This window comes from Choloepus didactylus, chromosome 22 (genome assembly GCF_015220235.1).
Source record: "Choloepus didactylus isolate mChoDid1 chromosome 22, mChoDid1.pri, whole genome shotgun sequence".
NCBI classification, from domain to species: Eukaryota; Metazoa; Chordata; class Mammalia; order Pilosa; family Megalonychidae; genus Choloepus; species Choloepus didactylus.
The window spans coordinates 36,441,328-36,460,706 of NC_051328.1; the positions used below are offsets into that span (position 1 = coordinate 36,441,328).

Sequence of the window (19,379 nt, forward strand, 5' to 3'; positions counted from 1 at the left end):
ATAAACTGCTTTCAGATCCCAACTGGGTTCCCTCAGGGTATCTTGAGGGATGAGGCCAGAGGGAAAGAAGGGGGTCCGGCTGCCAATAAGGTGGGAGCAGCCCAAGGCCTTGCCTTTGAGTGCTCAGGGGCATATGGCTGAAGGGAGAAAGGAGACGTACTCCCAAGTTTCCCAACAATGATATGCCCCAGAGCTCTGGCCCAATTGGCTCTGGAGGCTCCAGCTCAGTGGGTAGGGAAGCAAGCTCCTGGAATGCTGCAGATGGATTCACAAGCAAGGCTGCCCACCCAGGGCATTGGTCTCCAGGGTCAGAGTGACGATGCAGAAGAGGTTCACATTGGCATTGTAGACAGTGAACTCCACAAACACGGCTCTGGTCAGGGTGTCCAGCCAGGTGTTGTCGAAGAGATACTGGAGAATTCTGCGGGAAAGAGGATGTTGAGGGGCATCTCCCGTTGGCAGTGGCTCACTACCCCTGAGCCCAGTGAGGAGACCAGGGCTTCCTGACTATGCTTCATTCTGTGCCTCTGCTCTGCTGCTGGGGCCACAGGGGCTGCTCATGGCAGTGGTCCCCACTTGCCAGCCCAAGGTGCAATAACAGAGTATCTGTTAGAGCAGAGGTCCTCAGATTGTCTTGGTCCAGTCCCAGACCCGCATCATCAGCATCATCTGGGAACATGTTAGAAATGCAAGCTCATGGGCCCCACCCAGATTCACTGAGTCAGAAACTTGTGGGTGGGGCCTGAGAGCTATGCTTCAATGAGCCTTCCAGGGGATTCTGATGCTTACTAAAGTTTGAGAACCTCTTTGTCGGAAGAGCCACATAAAACATCAGGGGCTTAGGCAGCCTTCTCAGGGCTGGCAACTCACATGAGACCAGTTCCTAAAGATCAGACAGCCTGGCATGGTAGAAAGACACAGAGCCCTGGAGATGGTGGTTCAAGTCCTGGCTGCCCCTTGGGCAAGCTAATAACTTCTCTGGGGTTATTACAAAGTGGTATTAAGGTCAGCCCCTTGCCCCTCAGGGCTGTTGTAAGGAGAAAGTGGGTTAGTGTATATGTGTGTGTGTGTGTGTGTGTGTGTAGTAGTGATAGCCATTATTATTTCTAGTAATTATGATGGACCTGTTTTAAAATACCTGTTACAGGTACCTGCATGGTACCTGAAAGCAGAGCGCTCATCTTTAGTCATTCCAAGTGGGTGAAATAGATTGTTTTCTGGCCTGTCCTTAACCCCAGTAGTTGCTCTCCTTTGGGGTTTGCTACCTGTGTTCATAGGCAGGGTGGGATGTCCCACCATTACATAGAACCTCAGTGTTATAATACAATGGAGGAAACTGAAGTTCTAAGGGTTCACTAATTTGCCTGAAGTTATACAATTGAAAAAAAGCAATGCCAGGGCTTAAAATTTAGGGCTCCCTGACTCTAGGGCCCTTTTCCATCATGTATCCCAAGTATGTCAAGAATGCAAGGGACTGTTCTTTACTCAGGCCATCTCAGGTTGTGTTTGCAGAGAGGAACCTTGAGGGTTGTGAATACACCATCCCTCAGACAAATAGCAAGTTTGCATCCATTGCTATAAAAGCAGTGAATCTGCCAAGCTCAGTGTTCCTCCCCTGAAACACAACCCACCACACTTGCAGGCATCTATCATGGCCTTTTGCATTGCCCTTGGGGAGCATGGAGAACTGATAAAAACCAACTTGTAGCTCTGGTTATTGCTTTGGCTGTGAGTAATAGTCTTTTTTCTCTGACCCTGGAGTCTTTTGTCTTCTGCCTGCATCCCTGAAACAGTAACAGCTAGCTTGTTTGTGACTAGGGTAAACTCTCAGACCCTGCACAAGTCTTGGCAGAGCCTTAACTGTCTGGTGATGGACTGCTTTGTATGTTGGTGAGCTCCTCATCCCTGAACTGGCTCTAGCAGAAGCTGAACTCTGAGATTCCACCATTTCCAGGGGCCTGAAAATACCACCTGGACAATTCTGAAGCCCCCAGATTCTGCCAAACTGACATGAACACACTTGACTCAGCCCTGTTGTGAAGGTTGTACCCTCTGATCAGAACTAGACTCCAGTAAATTGCTTTGTTCTGCTGCAAATGAATCAAATCAGGCTTACCTTGAAGCACTTTGGCGATCAGTCCCCAAAGGAACTGTGTAGCCTCCTCCCCGGTACACAGTGAGTTTACCCCAAATGGGATACCCTCGGCGCTGACTCTGGCTCTGGTACTGCCAAGCTTGGGGAAAGCCATTGCTGTTATTGCGGGTAGAGGCATTCCAGCCTTCCCCATAGTCTGACAGGTCTTCAACATCCAGGGAATATGGTGCATGACATCCATGGAGAGAAGATTGCAACTGATGGGCAAGAGGGCAAGAGCTTCCCTGGACCCTCACTTGGCGAATCTGGGCACTTCCAACCAGCTTAGAGTTCCCATCAGTAATAAAGCCTAAAAATGAAAAGCAGGTGGGTAAATCTAGCAATTAAAATCATCTTAAAACATGCCCAGTTCCCTGCTGATGTGAAACTCAGTGCACCCTTTACAGAGACACTCAAGAGAGTTTATGGTGAACCATAGGCTACATTCATTCAAATGACTTCTCTGTCTCCCTCCCTTGGACTTGCTCTACTTCCTGCATAACTTCTTTTGGCAAATGGCACCCCCATCACCAGTCATCAGCCTGGACACCATCTGTGCTCTTTCCCCTCAATCCACACATCAGTTCTACCTCTTAAGTGTTTTATGCACCCATCCCCTTCTCTCCATCTCCACTGCCCCTTGTCTCTGGATCAGCCCCCATCATTTCTCCTGAGCATCCTGACTTACCCACCAAATCACATACTTCTTGAGTGATCCTTTTTACACCACAGGTTTGATTATGTTAACTCACTCACATAGAAGCTGTTGGGAATGAATTGTGTCCCCCACAAAAGGCATGTTTGGGTCCCAACCCCAAGTCCAGTGGGTGTCAAACCCATTTATAAATAACATCTTTGAAGATATTATTAGTTAACATGTGCCCAAACTGAATGAGGGTGGGCCTTGATACGTGGCTGAAGTCCTTATAAGCAAAGGAAATTGGACACAGAAGGGGAAGCCACGGGGATGCTAAGAAACCTGAACTCAATGGAACCCAGAGGAGAAAGGAGAAGAAGCCACCATGTAATGGAAAAGCCCAAGAACTCCAAAGATTGCTGAACCTAGGAGGAAGCAAGCCTTCTAGTCTCTGAAACCCTGAGCCTATAACTTCTATTGTTAAGCCAACCCATTATATGGTATTTGTTTTACTAGCCTGGAAATTAAAACAGAAGCCTTCAGTAGCTCCTCATTTCCTTAAGGATAAATACGACCTTCTGAGATCCTTGATATATTTCTTCTGTTTGTTTCTCACTAGTCCTCAACTCATCCCACACCCTATAGCCTTACTCAACTCTTTGTAGCTCCATGAACCATGCCATGATGTTTCAAGCCTCCTTACTTTTTCTCATGCTGTTCCCTTCTGCCTGGTATACCGTTTCTGCCTAGCTGACTAATACTCAGCTATGAGGCTGATGTTGACTCCTAGAAAGGAGCGTGCTTGGGATGCGCTGGCACACAGACTGGGGAGGGGGACCGTACCTGGGTGTTGCCCATACAGGTTGTTCACAAGAGTGGTGTTGGCCCAAGCAAAGAACTCTTGGAAGCTCAGCATGGCTGAAAAGCCTCGGGTGAAGCTGTGCTCAAGGTGTCTGTTGAAGTGGTAGGCGCTGGGGTCCCTCTGCCCATAGGCCACCAGCAGCAGCATCCACAGGAAGCCCAGGTACGCTGAGAAGGGAGGCACACACCTTGATCAGGCAGGATCCTTGACTCCCACCGAGAAGGTGAGTGCAGGGCAGGAAATGGTATGGGACATGGGCTCAGGGCAGTCGAGGTCTCATAGACATGCCACTCTGCCCCTCTAGTGACAATGGAACTAATCCTCATAGAGGCAGCAGAGAGAAGTTACACCTACAGGCCAGGGAGCCTACTGCCTGGGTTCCAATCCCAGCTCTGCCACTTCCTATCATGTGACGTTAGCAAGTAATTGAAACTCTCCATGCCTCCCTCCTGTCATCTGTAAAATGGGGATAGTAATTTGATTATGCAGGGTTGGGTGAGGAGTCAAGGTAAAGCAGTGCCTGCACAGAGTGCATGCTACATGGGCATTTGTAAACCGAATTGTTTTTAAAACAGATCACCTGCCATGTTCAGTGCTGAGGATCCAGCAATGAAGTAGTCAGATGTGTACGTTGCCCTCATGGAGCTCACCTGTTTTGTAGGAGACAAGTGACTGAGATGTAAGAGTCCAGAAGGTGCAAAGATTTAGTTTAGGAGACCCTGGCATCAGAATCATGTGAGGGATGCAGATTCCTGTTGAACCAGAATCTCCTTGGGGTGAGGGGTTGGGTGAGGCAGGGCCTGGGAATCTGCATTCTGAGCAACCACTTCCCCAGGTTATTTGGATGGATACTACAGCAGACACTGTCAGGGCTCTTCCCACATCCCACATCTTTCCTCTTTATTCCCGCTCACACTACTGCCTGTTACTGCAAGCTCCAGGACTCTACTTGAGAACTTCTCTGGCCAAGGGAGTATGCTTGGCCAGTGGGTGGGGCAGGCTTGAAGTGCTGCAGAGTCAGCACCCTCGGGAGCAGCCCTCCATAGTGATCTGGTGGGCGAGTGCTCAGCTTTCTCACCGCTGGGTAGGACAACTCAGAGGCACTACTACATTCTCCACCAGAGCCCCAGGTGTCCACGTGGAACCACTCATCAATGCACCTTCTGTTGGCATCCTACCAGTGCTTCCTGGGATCTCTTCCCAAGAAAACTACTTGCACTCAAATCTGCTTGCTGGGGAACCCAGACTAAGACATACATTGAGGTCTGAAAGTTCCCAGCCAGGGGCTCCGGGGAAGACTTTGAGGATATAGCCTTTGGGTTGAGATTGAAAGAATAAGAGGAATTTAGCTGGAAGGTGGGGAGGAGAGGTGAGCACATTTCAGACAGACAAGAGGGAATAGCCTTGGCAAAGGCCTGGGGGCAAGAGAGGGCAGAATGTGCTTGGAGCTATGGAATCCAGCATGACCAGAGCTCAGTACACCGGGCGGAGAAGGGGCTAGAGGTGGGTCTAGCCACAGTAAGGAGCTTAGACTCTGTCCTAAGTGTCATGGGAGTCTCCGAAGGATTTTAAGTGTGGGGAGAGGTTGGGGCAAGCGGACATCTGGGGAAACAGGCCTAGAAAAGCAGCATGAGATCCATCGAAGTTTGCACCATAGGTCTCTGTTCAGTCTTTTGAGAACCAGTGGGTGGAAAGATTGCGAACAGGCTGCCTACCCAAGATTTCTCTGATCAGGGCAAATGCTTTCTGTTCCTTGAGGTGGGTGGTTTTCATCTTTTCAATGTCAGCAGTGAGAGGTGGCTGGTACATGTCCTTTCTGCTGTTTCTTCGTGCTTGGAACAAGGCATAGGGGTCTGTGGAAGCAAGGACACAAGGACAGTCCCCAAATAGCCAGCGACACTAGGCTTTACTTTTGTAACCAGAAGATCCTTCTTTCACCAGGTACAACAGACCCTGCCGTTCCTCCTCCTTGGGAGCCCTTTATGCCTTTGTGTATGCTATCCCAATGCTCGGAATTCAGCATTGTCCACATTCTGAAAGCACAAATGCCCTCCACCCTGGAAATCCCCTCTGACCTCCTAGATGCTGCCCTCTCTCTGTTCGCAGGACTCTAAGATGGACCCCAAGACTTTGGAAACTTTGATGGATGGGATGATGAGGATAACCAATCTTTCAAAGTCCTGCCATGTCTATCTCCAATTATCTTCTGCTTCCAATCCGTTTACTGAGTTAAAATTTAAATAAAATTCACCCACTGGAACTGCACATTTCAATGATTTTAGTAAATTTACGGAGTTGTGCCACCATTGCCACAATCCAGCATTAGAACATTTTATCACCCCAAAGGTTCCCCACTTGTCGATTTGAAGTCAATGGATGGTCAAACCTATATGAAAAGGAGATTTGAATGGTATACCACTATAATTAGATGTTTTAAAATTGAGATACAATTCTCACACCATAAAACTCACCATTTTAAAGTGTATAATTTTGTGATTTTTACTGTAGTCGCATGTTTGTACAACTAATTCCACAACATTTTCAGCCCAAAAGAAACCCCATACTTTTTAGCAGTCACTCCCCATACCTCCTTTCCCCCAGGCAACCATTGATCAGTGTTCTGTCTCTATGAATTTGCCTTTTCTGAACATTTCATAAAATGAAATCATATAGTACATAGTCTGGTATTTGACTTCTTTCACTTTGCATAATATTTTGGGGTTCATCCATGTTGTTGCATGAGTCAGTAGTTCCTTTTTATTGCTGAGTGGTATTCCGTTGTAGGGGTCTACCACAGTTTATTGATCCATTCAACAGCTGATGGACCTTTGGATTGTTTCTAGTTTGGACCATTATGAATAAGGCTGCTATGAATGCTCACAAGCAAGTCTTTGTGTGGGCATATAATTTCAGTTCTTTTAGGTAGATACCTAGAAGTAGACAAATAATTGTTTGGTTGTTATGAGTAAAGCTGCTATGAACATTAATGTGCAGGTTTCTGCAAGAAAATTTGTCTTCATTTCTCTGGGATAAATGCCCAAGAATGCAATTGCTGGGTCATATTGTAAGCCCATTTTTAATTTTGAAATGAATCACCAAACTGTTTTCCAAAGAGGCTATACTATTTTACATTCTCACCAGCAATGCGTTAGCGATCCAATTTCTCCACATCCTCACCAGCATTTGACATCACTATTTTTTCTTTTAGCCATTCTGATAGGTGTGTAGTGACCCCAGCTATCTTTTAAATCTCTGCACTCCTGTCCTTCCCACCACCACCACCCTCATCTCATATTTGGACCATTACAATAGCCTCCCTACTGGCTCCCCCACTTCCACTTCTACTTTTGATCCAATACCATCTGGTCTCCAATGAACAGCCACTGTATTCTTTTTAAAATTGCAAAATAAATCATTTACTCTCCTATTTAAAACACTCCAAAACCCCAGCTTTTGCATGGAAGCAGACCTTCCATGACTTGCTTCCTGCCTTCCTCTCTAACTTTATCTTGAACCATTCTCCCCACACACTGTCAATGATTCCTACAACAAGACCAGCTCTATCCTGCCTCAGGGCCTTTGCACATGCTCAGTGTGCAATCCTTTACTTCCCTTATCCTTTAGAACTCAGTTTAGGGCCCACCTCAGCAGAGAGGCCCTGTACTCTTTTAACTCTCCCCATCCCCTAGTGCTGATCACATTTCACATTTGTATTTCTGTGTTTGTTTAATGCTCTCTAGCTAAATGGATTCTTTTCTCCGAGGACAATGGCCTATTTGTCAAATCAGTGCTGTGTTCCCAGCATGGTCCCTAGCACACAGTACCCACCCCCTAAATAGTTGCCAACGGAGTGACCAAAGCAATAGTTAATTGTTCTGGAGGCTAGCATCCCTTTGGAGAAAAATTACTCTGTTGTCTTGGGAAGGAAATTTTAATGGGCCTTTTGGAGCTGCAAAGCCAAATGCTGTTCCAGAGTAGGAGAATGCAGGACCTGAGGAGTTCACCACACTGGCTGCTGTTGTGTGCACATGGCCTTTTGTTTGTTTCTGTTTTCCTTGCAAGTCATGATCTCCTCATAGATGATTCAAGTGTGGATTCTGTTTTCTTTGTGTGAGTTCTCTTGCTGGTGACTCCCTCAAGAGTTATGGTTGAGAAGTGAGCAGGTAGGTGGGGAGGAAGAGGACTGGCCCCTGGCCTCCTAGAAGAGGGGGCAGCACATTTTTCCCATAAAGGGCCAAATAATGTCTGTTGCAACTACTCAACTCTGATGTTGTAGCTCTAAAGTGGTAGAGACAATATGCAACCGAATGGGCAGGGCTGTGTTCCAGTTAAACTTTGTAAAAATAGGCAGTGGGCCAGATACAGCCCATGGACCACAGTTTGCAGACCCCTGTCCTAGAATTCTTAACTTAAAATGACTTTTCCCAGCCCAGCTGCAAGTTTGTTCTATTTCTGGTTTTCCTTCTAAATCCCAGGGAACCTGAGTCCCTGAATCCCTAAAAGAAAGCTGCTTGCTTGAGATCACATGGAAAATGATGGCCAGTGAAGACTGTGGCCCCCAAGGCCCCCTTTGGCTGAGGGGTTGTGCTTGGGTGTTAGGGAGAAAGGCCCAGGTAGGGCAGAAGCAAGGCTTCTCAGGAGACAATGAAGGAATCACTTTTTTTCTAGATGGTTTTGGGGTATGTGCCGGTTTGAATGTATCATGTCCCCCAAAATGCCATTATCTTTTATGTAATCTTGTGTGAGCAGATGTATCAGTGTTGATTGGATTGTAATCCTTTGAGTGTTTCCATGGAGATGTGCCCCACCCAACTGTGGGTGATGACTCTGATTGGATAATTTCCATGGAGGTGTTACCCCACCCATTCAGGGGAGGTCTAAATGAAATCACTGGAGCCACATAAATGAGCTGACAAACAGAAGGAACTCATTGCAGCAGAGAGTGTCATTTTGAAGAGGAGCTGCAGCCAAGAGGGACACTTTGTGCTTGGGTGTTAGGGAGAAAGGCCTAACACAGACTGAGAGCGTAGCTGCCGATGAGAGACAGTTTGAAGACGCCGTTGAATGCAGACTCTTGCTCCGGAGAAGCTAAGAGAGCAACACACCCCAAGAGCAGCTAAGAGTGACATTTTTGAGGAACTGCAGCTTAGAGAGGAACGTCCTGAGAAAAAGCCATTTTGAACCCAGAACTTTGGAGCAGACGCCAGCCACGTGCCTTCCCAGCTAACAGGTTTTCCGGACACCACTGGCCATCCTCCAGTGAAGATACCCAATTGTTGATGACTTACCTTGGACACTTTATGGCCTTAAAACTGTAACTTTTTAACCAAATAAACCCCCTTTATAAAAGCCAATCCATTTCTGGTAGCATTAGCAAACTAGAACAGGGTGGTTAACAAACCTGAAAGGGGTGAAAGGCTGATGGGAGCAGAGGGCTGGGGAGCTGGCCTAAGGCTGAGCACCACCCGGGGCTGGACTCCCTAGGGCTTGCTCAGGCATCAGGACCACCACTTGGCCAGGCCCCTGATACTACACCTGATGCACTGTTACCTGGGCCAGACAGATTTCCCGCCAGGAGGGGCACAGGCTCCTCGTCCTCCTCCTCTTTCTTTAAGACCAGCGCAAAGAAAGCAGCAAATCCCAGCACCTGAAAAACACCGACTGTGAACCCCAAGCCCATGTTGGAAATGAACAACTCCTGGTCTGAGAGCAGGGTGGGGATTGGGGCCACATTTGTGTTCTGGGCCAGGAGCCACACTCTGGGGAAGCCAGGTGGGAAACGGGCCACCCTCTGCAGAGAGGGGAGGTGTTTGTGAAGAATGAGAGCCAAGGTTTGTATGCACCTGGCCACCTGTGGGGACCTCCTTGAGAGTACCTGCATTTATCACACCCCTGAGCTTCCCACCTGCTGTTCTCTTTCTTGACATCTATTCCTCTTACCTCTCTGCATAGCAGCTTACACTTCCTTTGCTCCCTCTTCCCCCACCCCATTACTTCTTGTATTAATGAATTCATCTTTTTACATTATCTCTGTACCTACATTATCTTTACACCTACCATGCACAAGTGTAGTAGGATTCTGTGATTTGGTTAGGGAAAAAAAAATGCTCAGGACACACTCCCTGTTCCTAATGGCTCCAGGTCAATTTGGGGGGTGGGGAGGGGGGTATATCAGATATTTTAAAAATCTTATGACAAAGTCTGTAGAATGGGGCACAAAGGGTGGAATGAGGGTGAGGGGATATGGCAATATCTCAGCTGTAAAAAGATTCAATTTCAGTGTCCCCTCCATTCTGCAGCAGCCCACTCCTTGACACAGTATCCCTTCCTCCCATGGGGTTCCCCAGAGACTGTCTACCCTCTCCCACCCACCCCCCTCCTCCCTGGGGAAGCTGTGGACCTCTGAGCTCCAACCCCAGGCTCAGAATTTCTTTGATTCTACCATGTTCTCCTTTGTAATTTTACATTTCACAAATAGAAGTATATCTTCTGATTTATATGATTAATGGTTGAGTTTTTTTTCCAAAGGAAAGTTGCTTTAAATTGCTGGCCTATCCCACCATCAAAAGCATCTGAGCATTGAGGATATATGGTCTTATTCATCTTTATACATGTAGCACAGGGCAAGATGTTTGTGGCCTTAAGTTCTTAACCTCAAGCTTTCTTATCTATAAAATAGATATAACATCTCTCCTAAGGGTGCTTATGATTATGAAATGTGAGAATCTCTGGAACACCCTAAGCCCAGAGCCTGGCCTGGAGAGCATGTCTACTAAGCAAATATTCTGATAGCCTTCATTATTGTTCCCAGGACCTGCACAGAGGCAGCGCATCGTGTCTGTTGGTTGAGTAAGTGGAAGAATGACCTCAGCCCAAGGCCAAGGTTGCTGGCAGGTGGGAAGGGGTGGGAGCAAGGGAGGGGCCCGACCTTCAGGGGCTGGGTGACGAACACGCTCTCGGCGAAGGAGACCACTATGGAGATGAGCCACTTGAGGGAGCTGGCACGCCCGTAGTGCAGGCCGTAGAGCATGGTGAAGAAGGCCGCCACGCCACTGGTGGCCGCCACCAGGAGCCAGCCCACGAGGACGCACCACCAGGGCAGGCCGCCAGGGGGCCTGCTTGCCCGCGGGGAGCTGCAACAGGGACGTAATGTCAGGGCAGAGCCGTCAGGGCACGGGGTCAAATCCCACCGCCCCTGCCAGTGGCACGACCTTGGTTCCTTGACCTCTCAGACCCTCGGTCTTCTCCTCTGTAACCTGTACCGGCCTTGGAGGGCTGTTGGGAAAGTTGAATAATTCTACGGAGGAAAAAACTGCACATTCCTTCAGTGCTTTCTGGGGGCCAGTCCCGGTGCTAAGTGCTTTAAGAGAATTTGCTCCATTAATCCTCACAGCAAGTCTAGAGGGATGGTACAATACAATTTTCTAAAATTTAGAGAAATTTTCCAATCATACAAAAATTAGCACAATGAACCCCTATGTACTCATCAACCAGTTTCAACAACCATCACCACCATCTTGTCATACTTATTTCATCTCTCTCTACCCTCTTTTCTTTGGGGGATGGGGGGATATTTTAAAATAAATACCAGGAATAATATAATATCATCACTAGTTCAGAATACATCTTAAGAGAAGTTCATTTTCTTACTGAATTACAATGCTATTGTCACACCTAACAAAATTAACAATAATTTCTTAGTATCTTATAATAACCATCCTTTTTAAAAAGTTTGAATCAGGAGATAGGTATTGTTATTCCCATTTTACAGGTGAGGAAATTGAGGCTCAGAGAGATTGAGGGACTTGCCCAAGGTTGCACAGCTAGAAAGTGGCCCATAAGAAAATGGTTATAAACTGTAAAGTGCTGTACAAAGGTCTTTGTCTTCTGGCAAAGAGCCCTGTTAACCCCCTACTCCCTGAATTTGTGCAGGAATCCTAATTGCTTCTACATAGGGGCATCTGCGTGAGCATCCTTCCAAGGTTGCCAGCATGCCCCCTCCCTGTAGCTCCAGGCCGAGGAGGGCAGGTGCCCATTCAGAGCCCAGGGAAGTGAGTTACCTGGGGCCTGCTGGGCCTGGGATGCCCAACTCCATCCCCAGGCAGCCCTTCAGGGTCTGCAGCTGCCTGAGGGCCCGGGCGTGGCTCTGGCACTGGGGAAAGCCGTGGGGCCCCACCAGCCTCAGCTCTTGCTCCACATGCTCCAGCTGGGCATAGAGACACTGCTTGTAGGTGCTTTCCTTCTGAGGGCCACTTGGGGCCACCTCTGGCATGGGGCGCTGTGTTTTCTCTGGGGGACAAGAAGGGAAAGAGCATGAGTTGGTACCGAGTGACAGAGCAGGCCAGCTGCCCTAAAAACGACAGTAATAATAACAACAGCTTTTGCATATTGAGCCCTTACTACGTGCCAGGTCCTGAGAAGTCTGAGGTTCAGAGAGATATGAGGTACAGCTAGTTAGGATTACATTCAAATCCTCAAATTTTCAAAATTTCCTTACATATAGAAGAGAATCATTTACCTCTCATCCCATGGCAACAATTGATAATTGTTGATAGCATTTGGCCCATCTTCTCTTCTGCCCTCTCCTGCCCCAAACTGTTTTTTTCCTGGAGTATTTTCAAGCAAATCCTAGATATAGTATTATCTCATCTGCAAATATTTTAATATGGGTAAGATTTGAATTTGATTCCCAGTTGGCCCAGTGTTAAAGATGGTCTAAATCTTAATCTTTTGTCTTTAATTTTTTTTTTTTATGAAAATTTTCAAATATACAAAAGTAGAAAAAATGACGTAATAAACCCACATGTGTTTGTTGCCCAACTTCAACAATTATCAACTCATGGGCACGTGTGTTTCATGGGGACCCTGTCCACTCTCCCCAATGGATTATTTTGAAGCAAATTACAAACTAATAGCATTTCATTCAATAGATTAGGGTTTCTGTAGAATACAAGGACTCTTTTTTAAAGCATAACCACAATGTTATTTATCAACCTTTAGAACACTACCATAATCTCTTATTTCACATAAATAACCAGTTAGTGGTCAAGCTTCCCCTGGTTCCCCTGTTAATTAGAATGCTTTTCTACAGTTGGGTGGTTAGAATTTTCAGTTTCCTAAACATTTTTTAAAAACTTTTTTATTTTAAATTACAGAGGTAATACATATTCACTTCAAGGGAAAAAAAAGAAAAAGACCAACATTTCCACTACTCCCTGTGCCTTTTTAAAGAAGCTTGGCCTTTAAAGGCAGAACATTCTCCTGGGGTGATGCGGCATCAGGCCTAAAATTAATATTACGTGTGCTTTGACGTCTGAAACCGGGAGGGCCTCGCATGGCCTAACCACCAGCCCCTCCCCACTCCGCGCCCACAGATAAGGTCCCCGCGCCAAACAACACTCCTCAGTGCAGGGACCAGGCCCCGTGCCTGCTTACCCCTGAATAGTGGGCCCAGTTCCTCGCCAGCCTGTGGAATTATTCCAACAAGCCACTCACAGCATCCCACGGGAACCAAGGGCCACTTCACCCTCTTATCACTGCAAAGCCTGCCCCACAGCCCCTGTCTGTTCACTCTGCTCCCACATGAGCCCCCATGTGGCCGTGCATGGCCTACTGTGTCCTCCTCTCCTGGGCTGTGTGTGTCTGTGACTAATGAAGTGTCAGGTGTTCCACCATTCCTATAGCCCTAGGTCAGGGAACCCTCCTTCACCAGTGGGTGAGGAGGAGGCGATTAACACAGGTGATATGTCCCAGTCAGCCCCAGTGTATGCTGTACGAGGGGCACGTGAAATCGGCTATGGGAGATGGCAAAATGGAGCACCCACCCCTCCACCCCATGACCCCTCTCCCAGGCATCAGTGAGGGTTAAATGAGAAAACAACACAAGTGTGCGGAGAAGGCTGTGGCCAGGCACATCACAGACTGTGACTCATAGGCTCAGTCAGGGTGTTGGCAAAGGATTGAGGAGTTGGTAAAGCTCCCACCTCCCTCCAACCTGCAGCCTCCTCTCTCACCCTTCTGACCCAGGCCTTCCTCCAAGAGGAAGCATTCTGGCAAGGTTTCTGGAAGATACTATCATTACCAATCCATAGCACCACCAATTGAATGGCTGCTTTGTGTCAGGCTTGGTTCAAAGTGTTTTATATATCTTATGATCTCATTCAGTTTGCACAACAACCCAAGGAGTGGGGCAGATCGATAGCCCCATTTTACTGGGAGAGGAAACTAAGGCTCAGAGAAGTTGAGCAACTTTTCCAAATTGGCACAGCTGCTATTGCAGTCAGTACCCAGAGATGGTTCTGCAGACTGAATCAAGTTACAGGCTGCCCAGTTCTCTTCCTACTACACTACACGTGCCATTTTGCTTCATGCATTCCAGAGTGGCCTCCTATTCTGTCATATCATGGATGTTTGCTGCACACTTTTCTAGTTGGGGCATGGGGCCAGGCACTGTGGAGACAATGGAGACAAGACAGAGGGATGGCTCCCACCTCACAGAGCCCACATTCCAGAAGGCAATGTGCAGGCATCGAACAACTCTTCCCACAACTCATTGTTTAGTGGCAAGCAGGATGGATGCTATAAAGGAGGAGCTTAGGGCTCAAGAGCATGTGACTGGACGCCCTACTGTGGGCTGGAGGGTTCGGGTGGCTCTGCTAAGGGAGTGAAGCTCAAGTCAAGAAGGTTGAGTAGGAATTGGCCAGGCAATGACTGAGTGAAGACCATTCCATGCTAAGGGACCAGCATGTGTGAAGGCCTTCAGTGGGAGGGCAGCATGGCTTGAGGCTGGTGAGGGAGACCTGGTACATTACCTGACCCCATAGTGATGCAGACATGGTCCTTAGACCTTCTCTCCCTGGCTCCAAAATGCCACTTCTGACCAAAAACAGAAATGCCCGGGACTTACCTTTTACACGTATGGACCCAAGAGTGAGGTTTACAGGGTCCTCTCTTTTTCTGGCTTCCCCACAGAATGCCTGTCCAGCCGAGTTCTGCTGACAAATGACATCTTCCACCAAGGCTAGCAGTTTGTTGATGTCCAGCAAGCTCGCCAAGTCCCAGCCCGATGTAGGGGATGGCACCTTCAGGGCTGTAAACTGTGAGCTGACGAGCCTCCACGTGTCCTGCGAGTCATGCCAGGTGGGTTAAGGTGATGTGAGCTACAGGTAAGGGGGGGTGCAGCGCAGAGGCCAGAAGCAAACGTCCTAGTGCTGGGTAGTTTGGGTTCAAATCTCAGCTCTGCCTGCAGAGCTATGATGCTGGACCTTCCTGAACTTCCATTCTCTCATCTCTAAAATCCCTCTTCAAGCTTGAACAGACTCTCTCAAGGCTGTATTCCTCAAGGAGTGGGATATAGCAGCTGCTCAATAAATGCTTACTGAGTATATAAATGCAGAGGAGGAAGTCCTGTTTGTGATTCCACCCTGGGAGTCAATCATGAGGGTGTAATGTATTGCCCATAGTAGGTACCCCAAAATGTGTGTGTGTGCATATGTGTGTGTACTCAGTTATTGAATCTTGGTAACTGATGTTGCCAGACAACATGGGGTTGCAGCTGGTTGCCAGGCACCAAACCCCAGTCCCACCCCCACTTCTGCCAAGGCTGAAGCACTCCCACCCCACCCCCACCCCAGCTGAGGTTGAGGACATGCCTTAGTCACTGCTTCGGGTGTTAGAAAGCCATCCCCCACCGGCTGTGGGGAAGGGACCAGGCTGGAGGACTCCCAACCCCCTTTCCCAGTGTTCTGCTCCTTGGTGGCCCGAGGACGGGTGTTTCGAAAGATCTGGACGATCAGGAGGTTGATGGGGAACATCAAAAGTGAACTCTCCAGCCCGATCATCACTTCCTGCCAAGTGAATTCAATTTTGCCTGGCAGAAGAGAGGGAAAGGGTCAAAGGGAAAGGCAGCCGCCAAGAGCCCAGTTCCCTCCACCCCCACCAGAAGGTGGCATTGCCGGGCAGTGCAGGCTCCTGTCCACCTGCCACTGGCCTGGCTGCCATGATTGTGGGAACTACCCAAGTCCATCTTTTGCTCAGCTGGGTCCTTGGGGACACCCCAGAACATGATGCTGGTCAGCATGGTACAAAGGAGCAGGGAGAAGCAGCAGGACATCCTCTGGGCGCGGGTGAAGCTGCTCCGAGGGGAGCGGCTGAAGATGGAATACCAAAGGTGTCCATCCCGGAAGCCAGTGGAGGTCTTCATGAAAAACAGGTGGCTGTGGGCAGGGAGTGGGGAAGGACAGGCATTTAGGGAGGCAGTAATGGGGAGAGACTGGTCTCTTTGGAGCAATCCTGAATAGGAGGGAGGCAGGGATTGGTTTCTGAGATTTTTATATATTTTTTCTATTGTAGAAGAAGTACAGAGTCACAGTAGCATCGTTTAGAGTTAAGGATGGGGACTCTGGACAGAGCTGAGTGGAAACCTTGAATGTCTTCTTGCTCGTTGTGTGACCTCAGGTAACCTTGTGCCTCAGTTTCTTCATCTGTAAAACGGAGATAGTAACAGGACCAACCTCTCTTGGTTGTTGGCAGAATTAAAAATAATCATTTTCATTAAGCATTTGGCACAATAGCTGGCATGTGATGAGTGTTCAATAAATGTTAGCAATTATTATAATTGGTTTTACAATTAGAGAATTAGAGTATAGTGGTTAAAAAATCCCAGGCTCTGGGTTCAGACAGTTTACAGAGAATAAAAATTGTGAGGCAGGGTCTCTGAAAAAGGCACCCCATTCTTAAGAATTTGCATATTTCCCTAGGAGTAGAATGTAGGGTCGCCCAAGGAGCTACTTAACAGTTCTCCTGAGAGGGCACAGAGATGATTTTCCTGGCTGGTGTCTGTTGTGATTGGCCAATGCCAGACCTTCCAGGGTCGTAAAATACTTTAACCATCATTCAGGGTGTGTGCGTGGGTTGGACATAGAATAAAGGTATGTAAAGAGAGAGGTCAGTTACCAACGTGTGATTTTCCATGTTATTGTTTCATTCATTCAACAAATATTTGGTGAGCCTGGGTCTCTGTGCCAGGTGCTCTCCCGGGCACCTGGATTCGTGGGTGAATGATGTGGCCCTGCCTTCAGAGAGCTCCCTATCTTGTTTCAAGGCATCCCATGCTTTGTGCAATTGAATGATAATATCTGCTTCTGTAATTGACTCTCACTCTGAGCCACGCACTGTGGTAAGCACTTTCCATACGTCACTTGATGGAATCCACACAAGTCCCCTTTGGGGTAGGTAGGGTTGACAATTCATTTTTCAGATGAGGACACTGGAATCTGCAGAGGTGACTTTTCCAAGGTCATGGAGCAAGTAAATGGCAGGTGTGTGAGACTCCACCATCTTTGTGCCCATGGATATATTTTTTCTCTCTTGGGGTTCAAGTTTCTAACTCAGACTTTTTCCCACATGGAGGTCTAGCTGTTGACAGTGACCTCTGGGAGGAAAGTCACCCGAGTAAATGTGCTGGAAATGTTCCTAATGCCCGTTGACATGAGAATGGCTGACTGCATTGTGGGACATCTATTCTGTGGAATCTTCTGTAGCCAATAAGGAAACAATTTGATTCAAACACACTTTGCCAGAAGGATGTTCATCACATATTGTTAAGGAAAAATGGCTGCACATTTGGAGTAATGTGTATAGCATGGTGCCATTTAAAAATATATACAATCAACAACATTCTGTAGTAGTGTGTGCACGCACACTTGAGTGTGTGTACACATGTATGTGCTTATCTGTGTTTGGAGACAGATGCGAAAGGCTACACCACAGGAGAGGGGATGGGGAAGTGAATAAGACAAAGGAAAGCATCTTCTTAAAGAAACATTAAAGATAAACAATGTGAAAAGGAAGCTCCACATGACCAAATATTAAATAACCATTCAAATCAGTCTGTTCTCTGATATAAAATGTATTATTCTATAACATTCACAAATACTCAACCATTCTCACCACCTGGAGGACAATTTGGTCTTGGATGGCCCATGTCCCTCTCTCCAGGAACCTCATTCTCAATAGGAGAAACTGATTGGTCATTACAGTCATACACTCAAACCTGCTCAGCCCCATTAGCTGAAATGTACTTAAATTTGACTGTGATTGGATTGTGATGCTTCTCCCTAGAGATGAAAGAACAAAGTAAAGAGCATTTTCTGAAAAAAATATTTTTTTAAAAAAGATACCTGAATTGTTTCCTGTCCTGCTCTGTAGCCACTGGAAACACCTTGTCGAGGACACAGTCTCCAACATCGATGGACAGCCAAGAGTTGCAGAGGAAATACCACTTCTGGTCCATTGTCAGATCATGGACCAGCACCCGGCTCACGTACCTGGAGAAGGGACCCAAACTTTTTTTATAATTCAGTTTTATTACGGTATTTTCACAGACCACACCTGCCATACAATCATCCAAATGTACACCCATTGTTCACAGTACCATTATATAGTTGTGCATTCATCACCACAATTAATTTGGAAACATTTGCATTACTGCAAAAAATAAGAATAAGAATAAAAGTTAAAGTTAAAAAAAGACCCAAAACATCCATACCCCATTCATCCTTATTATTCATTTACTTTTTGTCCCCATTTTTTACTTATCTGTTCATACACTAGATAAAGGGAGTGTGAGCCACAAGGTTTTCAAAATCACAAGGAAGGGACTCAAACTTTTGAGAATAAGGTAGGGGAATGAGACTTCTTTGGACACCACGAAGGTAGCACCATTACAAATCTGTACCCCAAGAACAAGAGCTCCTGGAAAAAGAGACTTTATATTTCTCTTCATTGTTCTTGATGTTTTGATCAAACTGCCCAGTGAGTGAGTGGATTTGGCCTTGCATGGAGAGTTCAATTAATTTAGAGGGCCTGCTTTGGGAGGCTGCTGAGTTTTTACAAATATGCTGCAAGGGGGTGTGTTTTGAAACTGTTATGCCCTAGGCATGGCTCCAAGCCCAGGGACCAATGTCAATCACAGGTGAGTAAAGCCAAGCTGTCTAAATTGTCTGTGTTCAGGAAGGTGCAGGCTTCTGCAGGCATCTAACCAGGGAGTCACCCTACCATATGTCTTGGACTCAGTACTTTGTGGTTACCATCTAACCCAATTTCAGTCTTCAAAGCCAGGGAAGAAAAGAAATCATCTTGCCTATCCTGGGGTGTCATTCGGTAGCAGCAGTTTTTCCTATTTCTGCATACCCGGTAAGAATATGTAGTGATATCAGTAGCCACTCTTCATTGGGCATCTATTATATAATGGGGATTATGGTAAGAAGCTCTTGACCTGGGTTTTCTCAACCCATCCGCACAACAACCCTGTAAGGTAGAAACAATCATGAGGGCATTAACCAAGGTTAGGAGAGCTGGAAGGGATTGCTCAAGGTTTCACAGCTGCTGAGGAGGTGATCCCACTCAGATGCCACCTGGCCTGTCTCTGTAAGGGTCCCCTCACACGTAGTGTGGCAGAAGCTGTGGAAGATCACGGTCAGGAGCAATGGTTGCCATCTCTGACTGTGCCTCGGCGCCACCTGGGACCTTTACAATTACTAATGCTCCTTCTCCAATGAAGAGATACAAATGCCAATGAGGACAAGAAAAGATGCTCAGCATAATTTGCCACCAGAGAAATGCAATTCAAAACCACAATGAGATAACACTTCACACACACTAGGATCACAATAATAAAAAAGATAAGTAATAACAAGTGTTATTGTGGAGAAACTGAAATTCTTATGTATCACTGATGGGAATAT

General features: G+C 47.0%; 1 protein-coding gene and 1 long non-coding RNA gene across 8 annotated transcripts in view; one reads left to right on the forward strand and one right to left on the reverse strand.

Annotated features, from left to right (window-relative positions):
• Positions 1–18,127, forward strand: part of LOC119518438 — a 43,701-nt gene extending 25,574 nt beyond the window's left edge. For 6 of the 7 annotated variants that reach the window (XR_005213769.1, XR_005213767.1, XR_005213773.1 and 3 more), the window contains 3 exons: positions 14,605–14,772; positions 15,985–16,089; positions 17,842–18,127. This is a non-coding gene — a long non-coding RNA (uncharacterized LOC119518438). Of the gene's footprint in view, positions 1–14,604; positions 14,773–15,669; positions 15,845–15,984; positions 16,090–17,841 lie in introns of all 7 variants that reach the window. The other variant, XR_005213768.1, reaches the window with a different exon arrangement.
• Positions 1–19,379, reverse strand: part of PKD1L2 (polycystin 1 like 2) — a 103,309-nt gene that overhangs the window by 15,917 nt on the left and 68,013 nt on the right. The window contains exons 27-37 of the mRNA XM_037815573.1: positions 17,814–17,960; positions 15,649–15,848; positions 15,285–15,502; positions 14,540–14,756; positions 11,694–11,922; positions 10,562–10,766; positions 9,184–9,280; positions 5,349–5,486; positions 3,615–3,800; positions 2,117–2,444; positions 288–421 (exon numbers count right to left, since the gene is read on the reverse strand). Of these exons, the coding sequence (XP_037671501.1) occupies positions 288–421; positions 2,117–2,444; positions 3,615–3,800; positions 5,349–5,486; positions 9,184–9,280; positions 10,562–10,766; positions 11,694–11,922; positions 14,540–14,756; positions 15,285–15,502; positions 15,649–15,848; positions 17,814–17,960 (2,099 nt within the window). The remainder of the gene's footprint in view (positions 1–287; positions 422–2,116; positions 2,445–3,614; positions 3,801–5,348; positions 5,487–9,183; positions 9,281–10,561; positions 10,767–11,693; positions 11,923–14,539; positions 14,757–15,284; positions 15,503–15,648; positions 15,849–17,813; positions 17,961–19,379) is intronic.